Source organism: Nicotiana attenuata, unplaced genomic scaffold, assembly GCF_001879085.1.
Source record: "Nicotiana attenuata strain UT unplaced genomic scaffold, NIATTr2, whole genome shotgun sequence".
In the NCBI taxonomy this organism is placed as follows: domain Eukaryota; kingdom Viridiplantae; phylum Streptophyta; class Magnoliopsida; order Solanales; family Solanaceae; genus Nicotiana; species Nicotiana attenuata.
The window spans coordinates 243,512-266,914 of NW_017671496.1; the positions used below are offsets into that span (position 1 = coordinate 243,512).

A 23,403-nucleotide genomic window follows, 5' to 3' on the forward strand; every position below is an offset into this window, starting at 1 on the left:
CTCTCTCGGGAGGGTATCTGGGAGCTCGTCAGGAAACACATCAGAAAATTCACTAACAACCGAAACCGATTGAAGGGTTGGAGGTTTTGCCTCCGCATCTTGCACTCCCACCAAATGATAATACACCCTTTCAAAATCATCTTTTAAGCCTTAAGGTAAGAAATAAACTTCCCTCTCGGCACTCCAACATCACCCTTCCATTCAATGATGGGTTCTCCTGGAAAATTAAAGCGAATGACTTTCGTTCCACAATCCACATTAGCATAGCACGAGGCTAACTAGTCCATTCCCATAATGACATCAAATTCCATCATCTCTAATTCATTCAAATCAGCTAAGGTATGATGATCATGAATCATCTACCACAGACTCACCTACGGGCGTGGACACTTCAAACAGCTGGTGTAACAATTCAGGCTCTTTACCACATTTACCAGCAGCAAATGGAGAAATATACGACACGGTGGAACCTGGATCTATCAGAGCGTACATATTAATGGAGAATATGGATAGTATACCTGTAACCACATCCAGTGATGAATCTAGGTTCTGTTGTCGCGATAATGCATAGATGCGGTTCTGTTATCCGCCCGAGTTAGACGTTCCACCTTTACCTCTACCTCTTCCTACCAAAGATTGCATGCTTTGCTCACTAGGGTGTGCTGAGGATGATGAAGTTGCTGCCGATCCCGTTGGCAGCATTATGTTACCCACATTCCTCACTGGGCAAAAACGCATAATATGATTTGGGTGCCCATAAGAATAGCATACATTTGAACCCTGGCGGCAGTGCCAAAATGATTCCTACCATATCGCGCATTATGCATAAACGGGGGCCTCATCTTACTAGGGTCTCCACTATATTGTGAGCTTTGTCCTCGGAGATTCTGATCCCGATAGGAATGAGTGGTCCGATCACGACGCTGACCCTGGGACTGTGTTGTTGTGTTGGCCACCGAGTAATATGGGTGTTGGGGAAACGGAGGTCTGAACTCACCTCGAGACTCACCCATATCACCTGTAGACCGGTATCTTTTATGTTGGCCCCAATTATGCTCTCCAGCAGCTCGTTATTGCCTTTTTCGATCCTTCAAGCTTTGTGCATAGGCTTGAATGCGAGAAATGCCCATGTTCAGACTCAGAGAAGTAGTGGTACACTCGTTGATCAAATGTGGTCCCAAACCACCCACAAATCTATGTACTTTATCACTCAACTCGGCTATAACCAAAGGAGCATAATTGGTCAAGGAGTTAAATTGCATGATGTACTCCCGAACACTCATGTTACCCTGCTCCAAACGTTAGAATCTATCTTGTTTAGCTCAACGGATCTCAATAGGCAAATATTGGAGCAGAAAGGCTTCAGAAAACTTCCTCCATCCTACTGGTAGAGCAAGAGGTCCTCTAGATTATTCCCACGTTTCATACCAAATCACAAATCCCATAATATATATGAGGCAAGCTCCATAAACTCCATATCAGTAGCATGCATAACTCGTAAAATTCGTTGCATCTAATTTAGAAAATTACCAGAGGGTCTGTTCCAGTAAATACCAGAGGGTCCAAATTTATGAAATCCCGAACTCTCGTACTATCTGCTCTAACTGAGGTGGCAGGGGGTTGACGTTGGGCTTGAGAGGCTACTAATCGAGTCAAAAACTGCACAACACTCCTCATATCTAGATCCTGTTCAGGAACAACCGGGGGAGGAATTGGAGACACATTAGTTACTCTTTGTCGTTCTGGGGGTATTAGGGCTGTCGCCGAAACCTGAGTATCAGCCTCTCGTGGGGTCCGTGTTGACCCATAAGGGCAGGTGGCACCTGGCTGGTACCTTCTCCTGCTTCTTCATTCAATCCCTAAATAACCGCCTGACGTCTCGTGGTAGGCATTGCTATAAACATAAACAAGATGGGGATTTGAAACGAATACTTACGATCCCACTCTAGCGCACGATCTAGGTCAGAAGGAAAGGTATTAACCCTAGATATCTCGTAGCCTCCTATTTATAAGTATAGAGCACGACCTACCCATAAATAAGTCTCTACTAGATATAGCATGCAGAATCCCTATGACAAATATTGCTCTGATACCAAGTTAGTCACACCCCAACCTTGGGAGGAACGACCACCACACGACGCCCAAAGGCCCGCACTAACTGACGTCCATTCTCACATCTGTTTAATCATGAAACCTAAACCAACGAGGCCTCCAAGTAATAATACCAGAATTTAAAATGTACACATCTGACTGAGAAAGGAATATTAACATTAATACAACTTCACAACTATTACCAACATGGTTATGACCAACCCTTACATCCGAACACTAGTCTGCAAGCCTCAAAGAGTGCCAAGAAAAATATACATATATGTGCAACTTGGTCGGGACAAAGCCCCACCATACCCAAAATAACTGGAACATACACTTCACTACCTATTGACTTTTGAACAGCTACTCCGAAGAAGTGGAGTGCAACGACCAACGGCTGGAACAAATACCTTACTGGGGAGGGACGTCACCGGGTCTATATGTACTTGTGGGCATGAACACAACACTGAAAAAGAGCATAAGTACGAAAGATGTACTGAGTATGTAAAACGGATAATGTATGTAAGCCAAAGGCATAGTATAAGAGATAGAAATACGCAAGTTTTAACCTGAATACCGTAGACAAACCACCGGGGGCGTACACTGCTATAACCATGAATCATGAATGTATACAAGCTTTTGTAAAACCAAGTCACTCATTAGGGTCATGCTTTAATTTATATATATATACACACACACACACACACACACAAAAATTCAGCCACTCTTTGGGGCACATCACACCACTCCCTACCCGACCTCATAGAGGACTCGGTCGTACCCGACCTCAGGAGGTCTCGACTGTACTCGGCCTCAACAGGACTCGACGTAGTCAGCCTCAAGAGGACTCGGTAGCCTCNTCCGACGACTGGGCAGTACAGGCCTTCACTCAAGGTCTGAATGAATGAGCTCGGTGGCTTCAAAGCAGCTGAAACAGAACCTAGTCGAGTACCCGGCCGCGACTTGGTCGGACGTCCACAACCGATACCAATCAAAGATAAGGGTCGAAGACGACCAACTTGGAGCCCCCTCGGGCTCAGTATATCCAAGCAGGCTTCTGGCGAAGGAGCCGAAGCCAAACAAAGAAAGGTACCAGCCATACACTGAAGATAGGAGGAACGCCCCGAAGCGCAACATACCCTGCAATGATCGAAGGATGGATCGAGGACAGAATCCTCGGGGACTCATCAACAGAGCCGGATTCGATAGGCACACAGAGCCAACGGAGGCGCCTCGCTTGTCGGAATACAACTTTAACGTCGATGTAGGCTGGAACAAATACCTTACTGGGGAGGGACGTCACCGGGTCTATATGTACTTGTGGGCATGAACACAACACTGAAAAAGAGCATAAGTACGAAAGATGTACTGAGTATGTAAAACGGATAATGTATGTAAGCCAAAGGCATAGTATAAGAGATAGAAATACGCAAGTTTTAACCTGAATACCGTAGACAAACCACCGGGGGCGTACACTGCTATAACCATGAATCATGAATGTATACAAGCTTTTGTAAAACCAAGTCACTCATTAGGGTCATGCTTTAATTTATATATATATACACACACACACACACACACACAAAAATTCAGCCACTCTTTGGGGCACATCACACCACTCCCTACCCGACCTCATAGAGGACTCGGTCGTACCCGACCTCAGGAGGTCTCGACTGTACTCGGCCTCAACAGGACTCGACGTAGTCAGCCTCAAGAGGACTCGGTAGCCTCACATCACACATCATCGTACCCGGCCACAGAAGGGCTCGGTAATGTCTCATACCATGTCTCATCATACCCAACTGATCAGTAGTTGCACAATAGGTGTCGTACCTGGTTGTAAGAATGAATAAGAACAGAAACCACATTACTGAGAAGGACTTAAAACAACCAATCTTACAACACAGAAATCGTTTAGGGAGAGAGATACTTACACCAAATCAAGCCAGGAAAGAAAGTTATCAAACATGCCTTATTGACGAACTTGTTACGCTTCTATGGTGGTTAAACCTGCCTCCAAGTGAGTCTCCAAAATCAATACAACTAGGTAATAGATATTATAGTGACGATTCCAAGCTTCGTTACGCTAGGTCCCACGAGGCTCACCTCTGATTTTAGTTGCAGGCTGTGTTAGGGATTCTAAAGAGGGTTTGAGAGCATTTTTGGGTAAGTTAAAATGAGCGACACTTCCTAGAATGAAAGAGAGAGAGATGCACTGCCTTTTTAAACTATACCCTATCTAGGGAATTCCGCCGCCTCCACATGCAAAATCGATCGTTCCGCCCGGGTTACAGCACTCGACGGGGCAGCTGGTGCACGTCTAATGAAAATGCGTAATCCCCTTTGTCCTCCTACGTGTCGTCGGCCGAATGGCCTAGTTAGAAACCAAACTTATCAGTCCCTAACTTTATGTGTGGGTTGTAACAGTCAAATTGATTCATAAGCAACTTTGTACGGCTTAAAGTAGGACAAAGAGTTATGCGGACTGAACGATTCGTGATGTAGTTTTCATAGTGGGTGAGAAGGTACTTCTAAAAGTTTCACCTATGAAGGATGTTATGAGGTTTGAGAAGAAAGGCAATTTGAGTCTGAGATTTATTGTCCTGTTTGAGGTCTTGAAAAGAGCTAGTGAGGTGGCTTACAGGCTAGCTTTGCCTCCTACCGATTAGGGTACATTCGGTATATCATGTTTCTACGCTTTGAAAGTATAACGAGGATAAGTTGCATGTATTGAACTTCAGCGCAGTGTAATTAGATGAGAGCTTGACTTATGAAGAATAGCCAATAGCCATTGCGAATAGACATTTTGCCAACTATCACATTCTCACTCTCTCCTACTTCTGACTCCATGTAATCTTTGATGTCCGAAAATGACACTTAAGTCGATTGTCTTTTCACTCGGAAGAAGAGAAACCTTAATCCATAGATTGGGCCTTTAGAACTTTTCCTGAGGGCCTTTTGTCGCCAACTTAAGATTTTGAAGCATCTATTATATTTACCCACAAGCTGTAAAGAGAAACTAATCAAGGTTTACCATCTACAAAAGCTAAAGGGTTAACATTAAGCAGATACACATTGCATCAACTCTAGTTGCAGGCCAACTCTATAACAAAGCTCATAAAAAGAAATAGAACAATGTAATTGCGGTCCAAAAGTTGCTTATTAAGAGTTTTTATATGATTGTTTTTTTCTTGTTTATTACTTGGTGTTTGATACCTTCATTAGAACACGACTAATTCGAAATCATGCTGCCTAAGACCTAGAGGGAGAAGCACGCCCTGCCTAGATTTCTTCATTCTCATGACTCAGACCCAAGCCCTCTGCCAACACAGTTCATTGGAGGGCATTTTGGTTATTTCAGTTACTATTTGCACATTGTTGAAACTAATCTCTTGCAATATTTGATTGGAAGTCGAATTTATAAAAGAAAATAAGATTTTTGACACAACAAAAGTATTATTAGAGCTTGCAATCTTACCTGTAACATTCATATGCCTACAAGAGTATATCATTAATCGTAAAATAAAAAGTTTAAATTAAAGTTGCAAATAAAAAAGGATGTCTTTTCTTTTTTAAACAAATAAGAACATATAAGATCGAAACAGACGGAATAACAAATACAAAGTATGACCTCAATCTAATGGATCCGAATACTGAATTCTATCCAGCCTTAGTCGTACAACCGAATCCTATAAACTTATTACCAGCTGCACCTAAAATTCCAATAGATCGAAAATGGCAAATAACATCGGAATCTGAACGGAGCCATTAGTCACCTCACAGAACGTTTTGTATGTTAAGCATGTGGAATCATTCATATTTATTGATCCAAAGAGAAGGAAGAAAGATTTTGACTCCTAACTGTTGGACAGACAGTAAAGATGTCCTGGTAAACCTCAAACATTCAACTCAACTTCAGGGCTCAAAGGTTCAAAGAGAGCTTCCACTTCATTGAGGTTCACTTCCTCCAAGCTGGAAGGATTCCATCTTGGGTTCTGCAGAAAGCGAACTCATTAAAGGTTTTACTTCAATAAGACAACAAAATCTTTACTCCTAACCCTACAATAGACTGTCTAACATGACCACTGATTTCCATCATCAGAAAGGAAAAAGTACATAAGGTACTCTCATCTCTTCCTTAAATTAGTAAACGGAATATCCTCTCACAAAATGCACCACCAGGATTGAGAAACAATCAAACATTAACACATTCAACTGTCATGGGCTTGCAAAACTAGAAACGAACCTGATCCTTGTCCACTAAGATAGCACGGACACCTTCCGCAAAATCATTGCGTAGAGCAGACCTTATAGCAATGCGATATTCAGTTCTCATAACACCAGGGAGCTGCGTGTTGGGAATGGCAGAAAGAAGCAGAAAAGTTTAAAGAACTATCCGAAGTGAAGGAATCATGAACTTTTCCAGAAAGAAGAAAAATACTGTAGCTTTTTTTATTTAAAAGAAGCACAAAAAGAGGGAAGCTAACCTTGGACAAGGTATTCTCATTTTTGCCACACGCAGATGCAACACTGGAAAAGTACTGCTGGGTGAGGCAAAGAGAAAAGGGAGCCCCCTTTTTTAGCCCTTGCAGAGCATCCTTGGCCCATTCTGCCACTGCCAAGGAGATGAACTAACAAATGAAAAAGAAAACAAGGGTACCCCACAAGTGTTTATTGATTTGCGCATGTATAAATTGGAAAGCATATCTGATTCATTTATGGATGAAAAGCCAAGTGAACAATCATACCCAAAGTATCCGCACTTTGCTGATGATTTTCAAGCTCCTCTATTATATTTTTAACAGACTTATTACCACCAAATGTTGAAATGATTCTGGGTAAAAGAGACTTCAAACGGGATTCTGAATCAGGGTCAGTACTGTATTTTGCCAGAAGTGTTTTGATCTCTTCGTCCGGATCCTGAGAGCTATTTCGAAATAAATAAGTCATAAAACATCTGTAAACTTCAAACGTACCACTGAAATGTCTTGTACCAATAACACAATAAAAAGTATTTATCCGAAGGAATAAGGATCAATAATCTGAAGCATTTGCAATAGGACACCAAATGTGACTCATGAAGTAACCACTAGAGACAAGCAATAGACATTAAAATAGTTCCCACTAACACAGGGACAAAGAACTATACCCAATTTGTGTAATCTTTTCAAGAAAAATTGTTGAAAGATCAAAGTGACAACTCAAGAGAGATGCATGAAATGACAAAATCTTTTTATGCATGGTATTTCCCCGCCCTGCAAAGAAAACCCCTCTACCTAGGAGCGCAACAGTGATGTTCCTAATTAACTCCCTTGGTAACTCGAACCATTAAACTCGTTGTTGGGGGTGGAGGGCCCTTTCCGCTAGGCTATCCCTCCCTAATCATGATAAGCAAAATATTAACATGCATGTAACAACTAAGTGCAAAATCATCATCAAATTCCATCGGCATAAATAAGATGAAAAGACTAAAGGCCAATGATCTGCACATGTCACATAGCTCTGAAAAGTTGATTAAAGTTTGACATTTGGTGCTTCCATGTTCATATTATGTGAGAACATAGATTAAGTTCATTAGGAAATGCTAAGACATACAAGGTAGCCGCCAAGAAAGCCTCTTTCAATGTATCCAAATTTGCAGAAGGAACATAGTGACTTCCCAAACCAACATACAGTGCATCAGCAGGTGTAGATATCCTACTTCCAGTCAGTCCAAGATAAGCACCTGCAGTAAATAAATTAATGAACGAATAAGGAAAGAGCATGGGCAGAAAAAACTTGTGGGATAATAGACACACATATAATAGTTCTCACCATCTCAATCTGACAACCACCCACACAATATAGGTGAAAATGAGATAGGAGGTTCTCACTTGAAATATTTTTCCTTTTACTAGAGTAAAAAAAAAACAAAGGTTTTAATGACATACAATGAAAAGGAAAAGATTATTAGGACACTGATGCAGAAACAAATTCACCTGACATATGACCCTTCTCCAAAATAAAATAACATTGATGTGCACCACATATGAATTTGAATTTAATTATCATTGCTTCCTCCATTTCAAAGAGGTTTCCATCTTGTTCAATATCAAGCTTTGACCACAACTTGGATGATCAAAAGATTATCATTTGTGTATGACCAAGGATGGACCAGCAATTGAACAAATGATGCATTATGGTTGTCTTTGAAGCAGAGACCTTAAAAGAGTCAACAATAACATACACCTTCCACAGTCCTTAGATCATATTTAATTTGAATATAAGCATCCACACCTGGTAACTTCTAAAGGAAGAGCCATATTCATGTTCTCTGAGCACAATAGTCAAAATTTATGTATTTGTTCTCTTCATTTCAAGTGTGTTACTGTAATAACCCTTCTTTAATAAGGGCACTTACGTCATTAGAGAAAAAAAACAAAAATCATATTTGGGCTAGTGCCCATTGCTGTGAATCAAAAAGAAACAAAAGAAGTTGGGATGGGAGCAAGAGACGGCACTGAAAGGAGCATCGGACTTCAAACAATAACTGAAGGATTTCGGGAGGGGAAACGCAGCATTGGAGTAGAAGCTCTAACAAAGTTTCAAAAGAACGAAAAAGAAAGGGTAGAATCAGAGATGTAACAAGAACTTTTGGTAGTAACTTAAGAGGAAACCAGCACAGTTTTCGTAGTGGCTAGCGATCTGGTGCCTCAAGAGAGCAGCTCCCAGCATTGTTTTAGTTTATGTTTTGAGGTATTTTTATTCCATTGGCATGGGTATATATAGATTATCATGGTTAAATATAGTGATATTGGTAACCTGGATATGGTGATTTTCAGATTGAACTGGATATGAGACAACAACGACAACAACATTACCCAGTGTGATACCACAAGCGGGGTCTTGTGTGGGTGGGGGGGGGGGGGGGGTACGCAAATATTACCCCTACCTTGTGTGAGGTAGAGAGGTTGTTCCCAATAGACCCTCCCCGCTCAAGAAAAGTGTCTCCAAAACAGGTTAGAAAAATACAGGAGTAAAATACTATTATGAAAATACTGAAGAGAAGGGAAGTATTGACAGCAAAAATAGTAAAGATAACCAAAGTAAAAGAAAACAGTAATGATAAAATTGAAAAATAAAGTAATAATAGAGTAATAATAAGGATAGTGACAAGGAAGAGAGGGAGTGGATAAGGTGTTTTAAACTAGAATCGTGCTCTCCTACAAAAAAGAGAAAAATCGCTCGACTACCTACTAATTTCTACCCTAATCTTCGACCCCCATGCTCTCCTATCTAGGGTCATATCATTGGTGAACTGAAGATGTGTCATGTCCTGTCTAATCTCCTCTTTGAAAAATACAGGAGTAAAAGAATTTATTCTAAATAGATAAGTAAAGGATCTGTTAGTTTATAACACCCTAGTGGAGAGATTGTGAGCGCTTGCAAAACACTGCAAGAAATACAGCAGAAGTATTGATTTCCCAAGCAATCAAATTCTTTTCTTTTTGCCCTTTATAGATGATATTAGCAATCTAAACATAACGATAGAGATAGAAGCAAGAACAAGCCAAATACTACCAAATTAATTAGTAGGCAGTTAATAGTCTTATCCGGACACAAATGTGATCAAACTTCGCATTCATTTTTCCTAGAAATCACAAACGGAAAAAATTAACATCAGACGGCATACAGAGAGAATTATAATTCCTATATCTAAGTTATAGAAGTTCCTTTTGATAGCACTCACCAAGTATAGACTGCTGACAACATGCACTGTTTAGAAACTTTAGCACTCAGATGCTATTTAATACATTTTAAAGTCTTCATGGACAAGATGAAGAGTTCTAGGACCCATTTTAACTCCATCTACAGTATGGAGAGAAGTACTGCTTATTATTTCTCCAAAAGTAATAGGAGTTTCTAAAACTTCAACTCTCTTTTAATTAATCCTCCATTATTACGATTTCCTCAGAAGAAAGAGAAAACGCATACCAACTGCCCCACTGCCTGGACTATGTGCAGCTATATAAGAAAAACCAACATCTGGAAACAACCCGATTCCATTTTCTGGCATAGCTAGAACAGTCCTCTGAAACAATAATAAGAGGTATAAATAAGATCATAGTTGCAACAATGAGTAGTCTCCATACAGGGTGGGAAAATACCTCTGTGATAAGCCTGTAGCTACCGTGACCTGATAAGCCAATGCCAAAGCCCATTGTTATGCCATCCATGAAGCTGATGTAAGGCTTTTTGTACTCGAATATTTTACAAATCAGAGAATACTCAGCTGTGAATACCTGAACATAAAGAAGGAACACATATTCAATTTTCTGAAAGGCCTACTGACAAACCCAGCTGCAATATTCACACTTCAAAACTGAGAGAAAGCACGGGAGAAAAATATATTATTGATATTCTATTCAATTATAATACAATGAGCCCTATTTATACAGTACATATCCTACTCCTATTCTATGTGCGACTAGGACTAATTCACGTTATTTACATAACTATCTAACAAGAACATATCCATGAAAATTAATATATTTAGGCATCACGCAAAAGGATTGCAAAACTGATATATGTGTTGCAATCGGTGGAAGAACAAGAGTAGAGCAAGTCACAGACTCACTGTGGTACTAAAGAGGTTCATAGCTGGAAATGTCTCTGAGACGGAGCATTAGTTTCCCTCTTTACATAGCACGCATGTTGTCAATGGCACATGCATATGTAAAATGAAGAACTATAAATCAAAAGAAAAAAAATTGACAAGGAGATTAAAAACTTTTTTTTTCAAAGAGAAATTTTAGAAACATGACGCACACCATCCAGTTGCGCACGATTAAGTGCAACTATCAACTCCAAGGATAAAAGCTAAAAGAAAAGCCCCAAATTTTAAAGAGGAAAAGCATTTCAAAGGAGAAAAAGCATATTCTGCATTCAATAAGTATCGGCTTGTGGAAACATGCATCACTTAATTAAGAAAAGTACCATGAAGTCATGAACTAATCACAAAACACCAACTAGACCTACTTAAAGAATGCAAAATTATCAAATGGCTCAACATTGTTATTATAGGTCGGGCATTGAGGAGAAACTTTTGAATGTCCTGTGGCAGCCAAGTCATCATAAGCTTACTGCCACTTTACTTCAAGAGTTCAAGCTACGTAAAATTCATCTATGTTAGATATTTGCTGTAAATTCTTGTTGAACAATCAATATTGATGTGAATGGTCAGTGATGATTGACGAAAGCCCACATAACTTTAACCTTTCAAATCTAGCTACACCATTTGTCTCCATTGCGAATGAAATTACCTGATAAGCTATACTATTACTATTGGAATTATTAATAGATCAACAGGCAATCTACCATTTCACACTTTTCCCAAATTTTTTTCTCCCCAAAATTTTTTCCATACTTAAAAAGTTAAAAAAGTGTAAGTCTAAAAGGTTTAGGCACAACCATCAGTCAATTAACTGATAGAAGGACAAACCCAGTTCTTATTCGTAACAAAGGCGCTTTCATACCACCTTATTAAGACCTAAACTAGAAAAGACACTAGGTATGCTGATTACTTTTTTTTTTGGAGCTAGTGTATGTACATCTACTACCACAGTTTGTTATGATTTTGTGCATGTTAAAGGGACAATAAGGCCTCATTTGTTTTTTTTTAAGATTAAGATGTCTGAATCTGAATACATATCTGAATGTCAAGATGTGTATTAAGATCTGAATACTAAATGATTAAGATTTTTTGTTTTTTTAATATCTAAATATATAAATTGATCTTTATTTAAAATTAATAAACATAAAATTCAAATAAAATACTAATTAGTCTTATATATATATATACACACACACACACACATATATATATATATGGTAGTTGGTGGTGGCGGTGGCTAACGTAAGTGCTTGTGAGTTTCGACTAGAGGCGGTAGTTGGTGGTGATTTTGATTGATGGTGGTGGTTCAAGGCGGCAGCTAGTGGTGATCGGTAGCGATAACGAGGATAGTGGTGGGCGGTGATCGTTAATAATGGTGGGTGGTGGTGGTGGTTGTGGTTGAGAAAGGTGATTGTGGGTAATGGTAGTTTATAATGGTTGGCGGTGCAGGCTATGATTATTGATGGTGATGGGGTGGTTGGTTGTGGTAGTTAAGGTGGGTGAGTGTGTGGTTATGGTTGAGGATGGTGGTGGTGGCGCTGGTGGTTGGTGGTAGTGGTGGCGGCTATGGTGGTGGTGGTGGTGGTTGATAATGGTATGTGGTGAAGACAGTTAGTAATGAATGTGGATGATAGTATCTTAATAAAATTAAGTCTTTGTTATAGATCTTAATCATATAGGCCTATTCAGACTCATTAAGTGGTTGTAAAGTTAAAAAAAAAACATACTTAATGATTAAGATTCATGACCTTGGAAACAAACGCACTTAATATCTTAAATCTGAATGATTTAAATTCAGACCTCCATTAAGTGCAAACAAATGAGACCTAAAGGACCTTAATCTTATCTGGCTGCCATTTTTTGGTCAAACCTAGCTTGATCACCCCTGCAGGTAAACTCACTAACAGATTTAACAATCACTAACAGTTTTGTTATGCATCAGCATAGCAGCATCACCTCGGCAAGACAATATCGTCAAATGAAACTACAAACAACAAAGACTAAGCTACAGAGCAGAAGAGAATGACATGCTGAGTTCAATTATAGGGTAAATCTCGTAATGTGAGAAAACCTTTTGCACAAGAGGTGTACTTTTGTCCTTTTGAATTTCAGCAACAACCCCCTTAATATCCATCCCTGCATCAGCAATGAATGGTTACCCACAAATCTTACTAGAACATGTCAAACGATGTATTGTAACTGCAGATAGGAGGCTCTATCAAAAATGAGTAATGATGTAATGACAAGACTGTTTCAGGAACTAGATGCCGCAAATATGCCAGATAAGATAGTAGCCAGTATCCATCCAGTAAATGAATGACTTTTGACTTGTTACCTGCTGAAAAAGCACGAGCCGAGCTACTCTCAACCAAAATACACTTGACCTTTGGGTCTGTTTCCCACTCATCCAGGAAACCCTTGTACTTGATGTCCATATCTGAGTCATATATCAATGAAGAATGAGTTAAACAGAAATCAAACTACTTAGATGAAGATGTAGCATATTAATTCTCATACTTCTAGGAAAAAATAATAATGTCTATTAATTATTGTATTCCGAATTTTTCCTCCTTTAATTCTTGTCCTACGTACTTGAAAAAACTATGCAACAACAACAGCCCAGTGAAATCTCACAAGTGGGGTCTAGGGAGGGTAGTGTGTATGCAGACCTTACTCCTACTTCGGAGAGAGGTTGTTTCCGATAAACCCTCGGCACAAGAAGATGGAACAAGACAGTGTAGCAGCAACAGCAAAGGAATTCAGAAAGATAACACCAACAACGTAATAACCAGAAAATAGAGAGAAAAGCAATAACACTAAGCAGTAACAATGGCACAGTACTACCGACGCAATGGAATAATATGGACACAACAAGAGCCACTAACATCCTAAGACAAAACACTATCAGACTAGCTTCCTACAACCTAACCTACAACCCTAATGAAGTACTAAGGACACAACTGGGGCCACTAGCAGCCTAAAACAAAACACTATCAGACTAGCCTCCTATCTCCTAACCTACAACCTTAATGCTCGACCTCCACAACTTCCTATCAAGGGCCATGCATCAGAATACTAATTAAATATGCATGAGTGTCAAAAACAGAATCTAAATTTAATCTTGGTCATGTTGTATAGCATATATATTCACCAGTGGAAATTACATTCTTCTCTTCTGTATCAAAGTCATGTCCTCATTTTTAAAATCATCAAAAGAGTATAGATTTTTGCTTCCGTTGTCAGAAATGTTGTTAGTATTCTTAGTATATTCACATTTTATTAGAACAAGCTAATGAGCTTTGATCTACTCTCAAAAAAAATTATGTTTCTGGTTAAAGTCCTACATGTCCTAGAAATCAAGTATGAGCTATCTTATTTCATTGGAAATTTTGTGTTTTTCTATGTGAGGCTTAATGGAATTGGCTTTTGTTAGTACTTATTTTCTATAAGGAGTTCTACGAGTTCATTGCTCAGATGATCATCCAACTATTCAAAATTATAGAGTGAAGTCACTTTTCTTTCGTTTGTAATATGAAAGTCACTCAACTATTCCTATTGCACACGAATGGTCACTGAAATTATCAAACTTTCCAATGGAAAATGTGACATGGCAGTCCACATAGACTTTTTATATTTTTCGACCAAATAAAATAATTAACACACAACAAAACACAGAAAACCCACCCATACACCCAACCCGGCCCGCTAAAAATAATAATTCACCCGCTAAATAAAACTAAACGCTAAAACACATCCATGTTGCAAATGTATCTCTTCTTCTTATAAAAAGCAGATTTGTTGTATGATTTTACTCTAGTTATATAAAATAATAATTGGTACGAGGTTAAGGACTAATTAAGGACTAGAGTGACCTGTATTCTTCTTTTTTCAATGACCTGTATGCTTCTTTTTCACGATTTTTCTTCTACATTTTATAAAATAATAATGGATACGAGATTAAGGACTAGAGTGAAACCATGAATACAAACGAAAGAAAAGTGACTTTAGTCCATAATTGGATAGTTGAGTGATTATCTCAGAAATGAAACCCGAGTTCTACTGTAATACATACTAAAGTAACACAGAAATTTTACCGAGCTTCCTTTCTAGCCTTGCACCTCTCCCATTTGCACCCTTCTGCTCTAATACACTCATTGTAGATGGAATATCAAACTAATACTATTCAAATTCAATTCCATCCCCTTTATTACCGTAAGTCGTCAAACAATCAATCTATCACTCAATCACAAGTCACTTGTCTGAACTGAAATTATGAATCTATTTTCTTACTAGTTTGGATGATTTCTAGGAAGAGAAGAACCATTATAATAACAAATTATAGTAAAACTGAGGTGAACTTATCAAAGAAAAGGAAGTGAAAATTGACCAAGGTTCATGGCATTGAGAGCTTTAGGACGATCGAGAGTGAGAACGGCAACGCCATTGGGGTGGATATGTCCTTTCACGAATTCGTCCGCGCCGGATGCCATCATCAATTCGTACGGGAGAAGGATTTAGGTATTAGGGAGAGAGCGAGTGGTGGTGGTTCGAGTTATATATTTGACTTACTTTTCAAAGCAAGCCTACTTTTTGTACTAAACAAAGCAAGCCCGTTCAAATAGTAGTCATTCCGTTTAGTCTGTTTCAAAATAAATGACACATTTCTAAATTTAGAAATAATTCAACTTGAAACTCTTCATTTTACCATTTTTGTCCTTAATGAGAAGTTTTTATAGCCACACAAATGGCATGACCCCACAAACCTTTTACCTCTTAAACTTTTAAGACCACAACTTTCAAAAGTCTTCTTCTTTTTTCTTAAACTCCGTGCCGAGTCAAATACCTCAAACAATATGAAACGAAGAGAGCACCATTTATTATTTTACTTGTGTCATATGTGGGTCCCTTTTTTAAAACTAACTAGTCTCTCCGTGTATACTAAGTCATATAATGCATGGTTGAGTAAAATAATAAAATAATATTAATATCAAATTACAACTAAAAGATGTGTTCCAAAGCAAACAATAAGATCATTTTCCTGAGGAATTAATCTACAAAGGAAACCAATAGAATATGTACATTAACGTTGGACTTGAACGCAACAAATTTAAAAGTATCATAAGCATAGAGCCATGACTCGTAATGTAACAAATTAAGTCTCATTTTCGCAAGTCATGACTTGTAATGCAATAATATTATCAAAAGTAAAGTTTTGATATGTGCAAGAAAATATATACATTATCAATTTAGGTATTTTTTGAATGGTGCGGTTGATTGATTTATGATCTTTCATTTTTTTTAAAAGAATTTCATAGTCAATTTTAGCAAAATCTCATCACAAAGTAACTGTTCCATGATCAAATCCACATGTTGAAATTAAAAATTGCATAAATTGCATTTACTTATCTGTGTAGTAAATTAAATGAACAATTCTCATGAGAAATTGTGTACTTTTAACTTACCTTTTAATTTGTAATTATTATCTCTCTTCTCATGCTTTGTTCTTTTTCACACAATAACTCCATTATCAAGTAAAATATTTCAGTATGCACAATATTAACTAAATGAGTTAAAAAAATTAAAAGAAATAATGCTAAAGATCTCCCGTCAAAAAATTCATCGCCCATGTACTAATTACACTAAACAATAAATATTCTACTACAGAGTAATTCTTTTCAATATTTTATGTTTATTCCGTTGTTATTTGGCTCCACTATAATATATGAGACACAGCACTCTATATGGTTTTAGTGTTCCTTTCTCAACACAAAGCTTTAGGTTTTAAATAATAATGAGAATATGGTTGATCTCACATTCTATGAATTACGCATAAATTTCAATATATATTATTATGTATGCGGAACGGTATAAGGGCACAATTTAACATTAATATATAATTCACAACGTGACATGCATATGTTAGCATGAATAAGAACATCTAAGATGGAAATATATATCATATATTAGCAAGTGTCAATACATCGAACCCAATGACTTAAAGATACATTAACAGATATCAAATTATATCTTCAACCTTTAATGAAAATCACAAAAATATCTAAATGACGTCTCATATTTTTTAAACCAAAAGAAAAAATCAATTAATCTCAAAATAACATAAACACTTTCAAGTATAGATATAATACTTCCCAACAACATATATTTATGTCATTCCACTACTCGTAAAGTAAATATTCAATGATTTCATGCATTTAGTATCGATGTAAGCCAATTACAACTTTCAAACATATGTTATTCCTAATTATAACGTGCTGATATGTACACAATACATAATGTATACTATGAGACCGTCCCAAAAAAATTTACGAAGACATTTTTAGAAATCAAATTTACCAAAATCACAAAAGGAAGAAAATTAACAAAAAAAAAGAAGGGTTAAGAATGTCAAACCCGTTTTTTGTTGTTGGTGTTGTTATTTTCTTCTTAATTTATTGCTATTTTCGTTTGTTATTTTCTTCTTAATTCATTATTTTGACGTTGTGCCTTTTGCCATCCAAGTCAAAACTGTTGACTCATGTTGAAGAGCGACAAGAGAATTTCCGGAAATGAAACAAGATATAGCAAACATGAAAGGCCAACTTGTCCCTTTCTGTATATGTGCACTTGTTCTATTGGGAAGTAATTGTAGGGATATGAAAAAGGGGAAATTACAACAACACTGCAAAAATATTCTTTGTAAGTAGATACACGAATGAGCTTGAGTCGTGCTGGTCACTGTCCTAAGAAACTATTTCAACAGTGTGAAATATTTCCCCAGGATTAAACAAGCTTACCTCTATTTTATTTAGAGAATACAGGAATTAGCAAAATATTTATATTACAATAATCCAACAGGATTGAAAAGAGAATAAGGACAAAGAAAATTTATAAGTAAAATTGGAAATAAGAGAAGCTAGGCAAGAAAGAAAGAAAGAAAGCTAAGTAGAAAGAGCTTTTTGTTTCTATGATGGAGAATTGTGTAACAAGTGGTGGCTATGTTAGTAATCTGTATTTGTAAACTAATTCTGAAAAAAATAGAATAACATATAAACAGAAAATGTAAAGAAACAATAGTTAATCCGAGCCCACTGAATTCACGGTGTTTCCTTAAGGAATTTAATCCCCTCCTAGTACCCAAGGTTATGGATTATTTCCTCCCAGGATAGAACGAATTACACACTGGTGTAGTGGTACTCAAACCCCAGTGTTTCAGCGAACACAAAGTTCGGTAGCAAATCACACTTACTGTTGCTTTTTTTGAAGTTAAAACAATGCAGAAGAAGGAGGAGAAACTCAGAAAATCGTATGAAAATTCTGAGAGAATGGACTTGTATTTATAGCCAATGTTGGGCTGAAAACTGAAGAGGTGCAACTCTTCAGAATGGTTGTTTATGCAAACGGCCATAGCATAAATGCCATAACATAAATGACTATTTACTCAACAATAAAGAGGGAAAATTGAAGAGGGAAGTTTAATTTTTTCAGTTACACAACTGAAAACTAAAAACTAAAAACGGTTGGATTTTAATATTAATATTAATATCTATATTAATATTCTGTTATTAAAACAAATATTTAATAACAGTTCTGTTAGTATTTACTATTAACAAATAATTTGGTGCAAAAAATTAATCAATCAATCGTTTGACCAAATCCAAATCCAAATTCGAATCCGAATCCAAAGCTGAAGCCGAAGCCGAAGTCGAAGCCGAGCCGAGCCGAGCGAGCGACGACGACGACGGCGCGAGGCTTGCCTTCTTCTCAACTCTTTAAGAGCTAGAAGAAGAGAAATTGCTTATATACTCATCAAAAACCTCTTCCTCTTCCAATATAGGACAATGTCCCTTTGTCAAGGGGGAAACTTAAAATTTCACTTAAAAATTTCATTTCCCTCCATTTCCCATTCACCCTCTTTTAAGCATTTAATATACTTAAAACCCCAACAATCCCCCACATGAATGGGGAATGGCTATATCACGGAAATATGCATGAAAAACTGTGTGATTCGCAAGCAAGGATTAACTGCATCGGGATAAGTAGGTTTTCCTTTGAACTTTCCGTAGTGAACTTATGCCGGATATACTCAGTCAATCGGTAGATTTGATATCTTTGAACCGTCGAACTTTGGTGTATACCTAGACAACCATAAGTCACACAACCAACCCTTAACCGTCTTTGGTTCTCATTGTTGTGGTTGTTTCAGCCATGAACACCGCCTAGTTTCATAAGTGCGTAGAGAACTGGCCTTACAAATTCTCCTTGAAACGGCTAACACTTCACACTTATATAGGTGATTCCTAAACGTGTCATACCGTAGATACACTATTCGATATACCGGTATCAAATTTAGAAATCATTAAAAAGCCTTAATGCTTTATCCTTGGTACTGAACATTGTCTCATCACGAGAATGGACCAAAATTTTGGTTGACAATGTTGAACCGTCATTAATGACTTTGTTTGATCTCTTTGAACCTAGATCTTGGGATCTCCAGTCTTCTAGGTAGAGTTACCGCCACAATGACTTATTCTCGGCCATAGTCCCATTCCCCTTGATGATTTCTCAACTACCTCTCTAGTTAGGCCTTTTATAAGTGGATCCGACACATTATCACTTGACTTTACATAGTCAGTCATGATAATTCCTCTAGAGAGTAATTGCCTAACGGTTTTATGTCTTCGTCGTATATGATGAGATTTACCATTATATATAACGCTCCCAGCCCTTCCAGTTGCCACTTGACTATCACAATGTATTGGTGCCAACAGTTTGGGCCAAAATGGAATGTCTTCCAAGAAATTTCGGAGCCATTCAGCTTCTTCACCGGCTTTATCTAAGGCTATGAACTCAGCCTCCATTGTAGAGCGGGCGATACAAGTTTGTTTGAACGACTTCCAAGATACCGCTCCTCCACCAAGTCTTGCCTTAAATTTATCAATAGTGCATCATCTTTCATTTTCCTCTAAAAGATCCATTTAGAACCCAACGGTTTATTTCTAGGAAGAAGATCAACCAATTCCTATGTATGGTTGTTCAATATGGATTCTATTTCACTATTGACTGCCTCTTTCCAAAACAACGATTCCGAAGAAGACATAGCTTCTTTAAATGTTCGAGGCTCATTTTCCAATAAGAAAGTCACAAAATCTGGTCCAAATGAAGTAGACGTTCTTTGATGTTTACTACGTCTTGGATCCTCCTAATTAAATGTACTTTCTTTTGTTTCTTTTGTTTCTTCCCGGGGTCGTTTAGATCCTTCACCAATCGACTCACATTCCTTTTTATACGGATATATATTTTCAAAGAACTCAACATTATCTGATTCTATAACCGTATTATTATGAATGTCGGGATTTTCTGATTTATGAACCAGAAATCGATATGCTTTACTATTGGTCGCATATCTTATGAAAACACAATCAACGGTTTTCGGTCCTATTTTGACCCTTTTGGGTTTAGGAACTTGCACTTTTGCCAAAGACCCCCACACTTTAAAATAATTCAAGTTGGGCTTCCTTCCTTTACATTTTCAATATGGAATGGATTGTGTTTTTCTATGGGGTACTCGATTTAGTATCTGGTTAGCCGTAAGAACGGCTTCCCCCCACAAGTTCTGTGGCAAACTAGAACTTATCAATAATGCGTTCATCATTTTATTTAATGAACGATTCTTTCTTTCTGCAATCCCATTGGATTGGGGCGTGTAAGGGGCCGTTGTTTGATGAATAATTCCATATTCTAAACATATTTGTTCTAAAGGAGATTCATATTCACCACCCCTATTACTTCTTATCATTTCGATTTTCTTGTTAAGTTGCTTTTCAACTTCATTTTTGTATTGCTTGAATGCGTCTATTGCTTCATCTTTACTATTAAGTAAGTAAACATAGCAATATCGAGTACTACCGTCAATAAAAGTTATGAAATACTTCTTTTCACCGCGAGATGGTTTTGACTTCATGTCGCAAATATCTGTGTGAATTAAGTCTAAAGGATTTGAATTCCTTTGAACTGACTTATAAGGATGTTTAACATACTTAGATTCCACACATATTTGATATTTTGATTTGTCGCATTCAAATTTAGGCAATACTTCCAAGTTAATCATTTTTCGCAAGGTTTTATAATTGACATGACCCAAACGTATATGCCATAATTCATTTGACTCAAGTAAGTAAGATGAAGCTAAAATTTTATTATTATTCTCAACAACTATTACATTCAGCTTGATAAGGCCCTCAGTAAGGTAACATTTTCCTACAAACATTTTGTTCTTACTTATTACAACCTTATCAGAAACAAAAACACATTTAAAACCATTCTTAACAAGAAGTCCAACAGAGACTAAATTCTTCTTAATCTCAGGAACATGAAGGACGTTGTTCAAAGTCACCACCTTGCCAGAAGTCATCTTCAGAAAGATCTTCCCACATCCTTCAATCTTAGCGGTTGTAGCATTTCCCATAGAAAGAGTCTCTTCGGGTCCAACAGGAGCATATGTTGCAAAAGCTTCCCTAACATCACAAACATGGCGAGTGGCTCCCGAATCAATCCACCACTCCTTAGGATTTCACACCAGGTTGCATTCAGAAAGTATGGCACACAAGTTATCAACATCTTCATGCTTTTCAACCATGTTTGCTTGACCCTTCTTCTTGTTTTTCTTCGGAGCACGGCATTCCATAGATTTGTGCCCAGCTTTCCCACAATTGTAGCAATTGCCGTTGAACTGCTTCTTGCTTGGGTTGCTTTTTGGTCCAGAAGCCTGCTTCCTCTTTCTCTTATTTTGAGAAGTATCTTCAACAATGTTTGGTCCCATTATTGTTGAGTTTCCACGGACTCTCTTTTCAACAGCTTTGTTGTCCTCTTCGATTCTCAACCGAACAATGAGATCTTCAAGGGACATCTCCTTGCGTTTGTGTGTTCCAAGTAGTTTTTGAAGTCCTTCCACAAAGGAGGCAACTTCTCAATCATCGCTACTACTTGGAATGCTTCATTGATGACAGGACCTTCAATGAAAATTCTGTTAGTAAAAATACTAAGATTACTACTTTCAACATCAGTATTAATTTGATTTATACCTTCAGCAAGGAGGTCATGAATAATCACTTGCAATTCCTGGACTTGGGTAATAACAGACTTGCTATCTACCATTTTGTAGTCCAAAAACTTGGCGGCAACGAATTTCTTCAACTCGGCATCTTCAGTTTTGTATTTCTTTTCAAGCGCATTCCATAATTCTTTTGACGTCTCCACGCCACTGTAGACATTATACAAATCGTCCTCCAGTCCGCTAAGAACATAATTCTTGCATAGAAAATCAGAATGCTTCCACGCCTCAATCACGAGAAAGCATTCATTCTCTGGAGTTTCATCGGGCAGAACAGGAACATCTTCCTTGATGAACTTCTGCAGACTTAAAGTAGTCAAGTAGAAGAACATCTTCTACTGCCACCGCTTGAAATCCAACCCGGAAAATTTTTCGAGTTTCTCCGCCGGTGTTCGGCTTGTTGATGCATTCAAAAGGTCCAACAATGTATATATATTGGACATTTTGAGGCAATTATAGATCCTGGAAGGCAATTATGATTGGTCAATAAAAATCGATTCAAAAAAGTTGTGTTTGGACGTGTTGGAATTAGAAGGAATCTCTAGGTTCTTATTTACTTGAAAGGGTAATCTAGAAATAAAAGAGTCATTTTTATTTTCATAATTAATCGATTTATATGCTAAAAGATCATATCAATAACATTTTCTAAAATTATCTTTTTGGTTTGCTAATGAATAGAGTTCAGAATCATTATTTTTTTTGTAATGAATTAATTGGTCTTTTTCATATGAATTCCATTTGTTTAAATTTCGATTTTGAGCCATACAACTCTGATTAACCCTATTTCGCCATTTTTGTGACACTAATCTAGACCATCTAATCTGAGATAAACAGTATTGATAATGCCGTCTTAACCAGTTTTTCCATTGATTGATTCTATAACTCTGAAGTTTCTTATGTTTTAATTCACAATGAAATATTCCTAGTGTTCTAAAATAGTCCTTTATTTTAGTCTTAAGGAAAAAAGACGCTCAATATATTTGAATTCGAAAACCAAAATGCCTGTTATAGTTGTAATATTTCATTTTAATTGAATAGTTAATATTCAAGCAACAAGAAAAAATTCCCATTTTTTGTAAAATTTTTGTAAAAGTAAAATAAAATATATAAAATAGAAAATTCGATCAAAATAAAAGTCTCATTTCTCTTTCTGCTTTTTTATTTTATGTTTACCACCTTGTTGGACTAAAAAAATATCACGACCCCGGTTCGCCCTCTGTGAACCATCGTGACGGCACCTAGTCTCTACGACTATGTAAGCCTAAAATGCGGAAAATAAACCAAATTTGCGGAGGAAAGAACAAGTTCAAACAGAAATAAACGAATAAACAGCGTTTAAATGTGCCGCTCGGCATACACCATATTTAATTCTCAAAAACAACATATAAATCCAAGACCCGAAAACCCATGAATCAGAAGCTAAGAAGTACTACATAGCTCTAACTCTAGAATGTCTAACAAGAACTGAAATACAGAAGGGCTAATACAGCAAGAATAGAAAGAGACTCCTCGGTCTGCGGACGCGGCAGATATACCTCGAAGTCGCTAT

At 37.4% G+C, this 23,403-nt stretch overlaps 1 protein-coding gene across 1 annotated transcript; it reads right to left on the reverse strand.

The window, feature by feature from the left end:
* Window positions 1–5,602: 5,602 nt before the first annotated feature.
* LOC109208629 (3-hydroxyisobutyryl-CoA hydrolase-like protein 3, mitochondrial) lies at window positions 5,603–15,333 on the reverse strand. The gene is made up of 10 exons (XM_019371760.1): window positions 15,132–15,333; window positions 13,080–13,181; window positions 12,816–12,880; window positions 10,239–10,373; window positions 10,066–10,162; window positions 7,687–7,816; window positions 6,840–7,018; window positions 6,579–6,706; window positions 6,338–6,439; window positions 5,603–6,086 (listed from the first exon to the last, which is right to left on the reverse strand). The coding sequence occupies exons 1-10, from the start codon at window positions 15,235–15,237 to the stop codon at window positions 5,988–5,990; spliced, it is 1,143 nt and encodes a 380-aa protein (XP_019227305.1). The 5' UTR covers window positions 15,238–15,333; the 3' UTR covers window positions 5,603–5,987.
* Between the last annotated feature and the right edge of the window lie 8,070 nt (window positions 15,334–23,403).

What these genes read in the sequence shown, in the direction of transcription:
- LOC109208629 (XM_019371760.1), bottom strand. Translation starts at nt 15,237, where the DNA reads ATGATGGCATCCGGCGCGGACGAATTCGTGAAAGGACATATCCACCCC. An exon ending in GGCTCGTGCTTTTTCAGCAG is followed by an intron (nt 12,881 to 13,079) that starts GTAACAAGTCAA and finishes TTGCTGATGCAG; the next exon opens with GGATGGATATTAAGGGGGTT. An exon ending in GTACACCTCTTGTGCAAAAG is followed by an intron (nt 10,374 to 12,815) that starts GTTTTCTCACAT and finishes CTTTATGTTCAG; the next exon opens with GTATTCACAGCTGAGTATTC.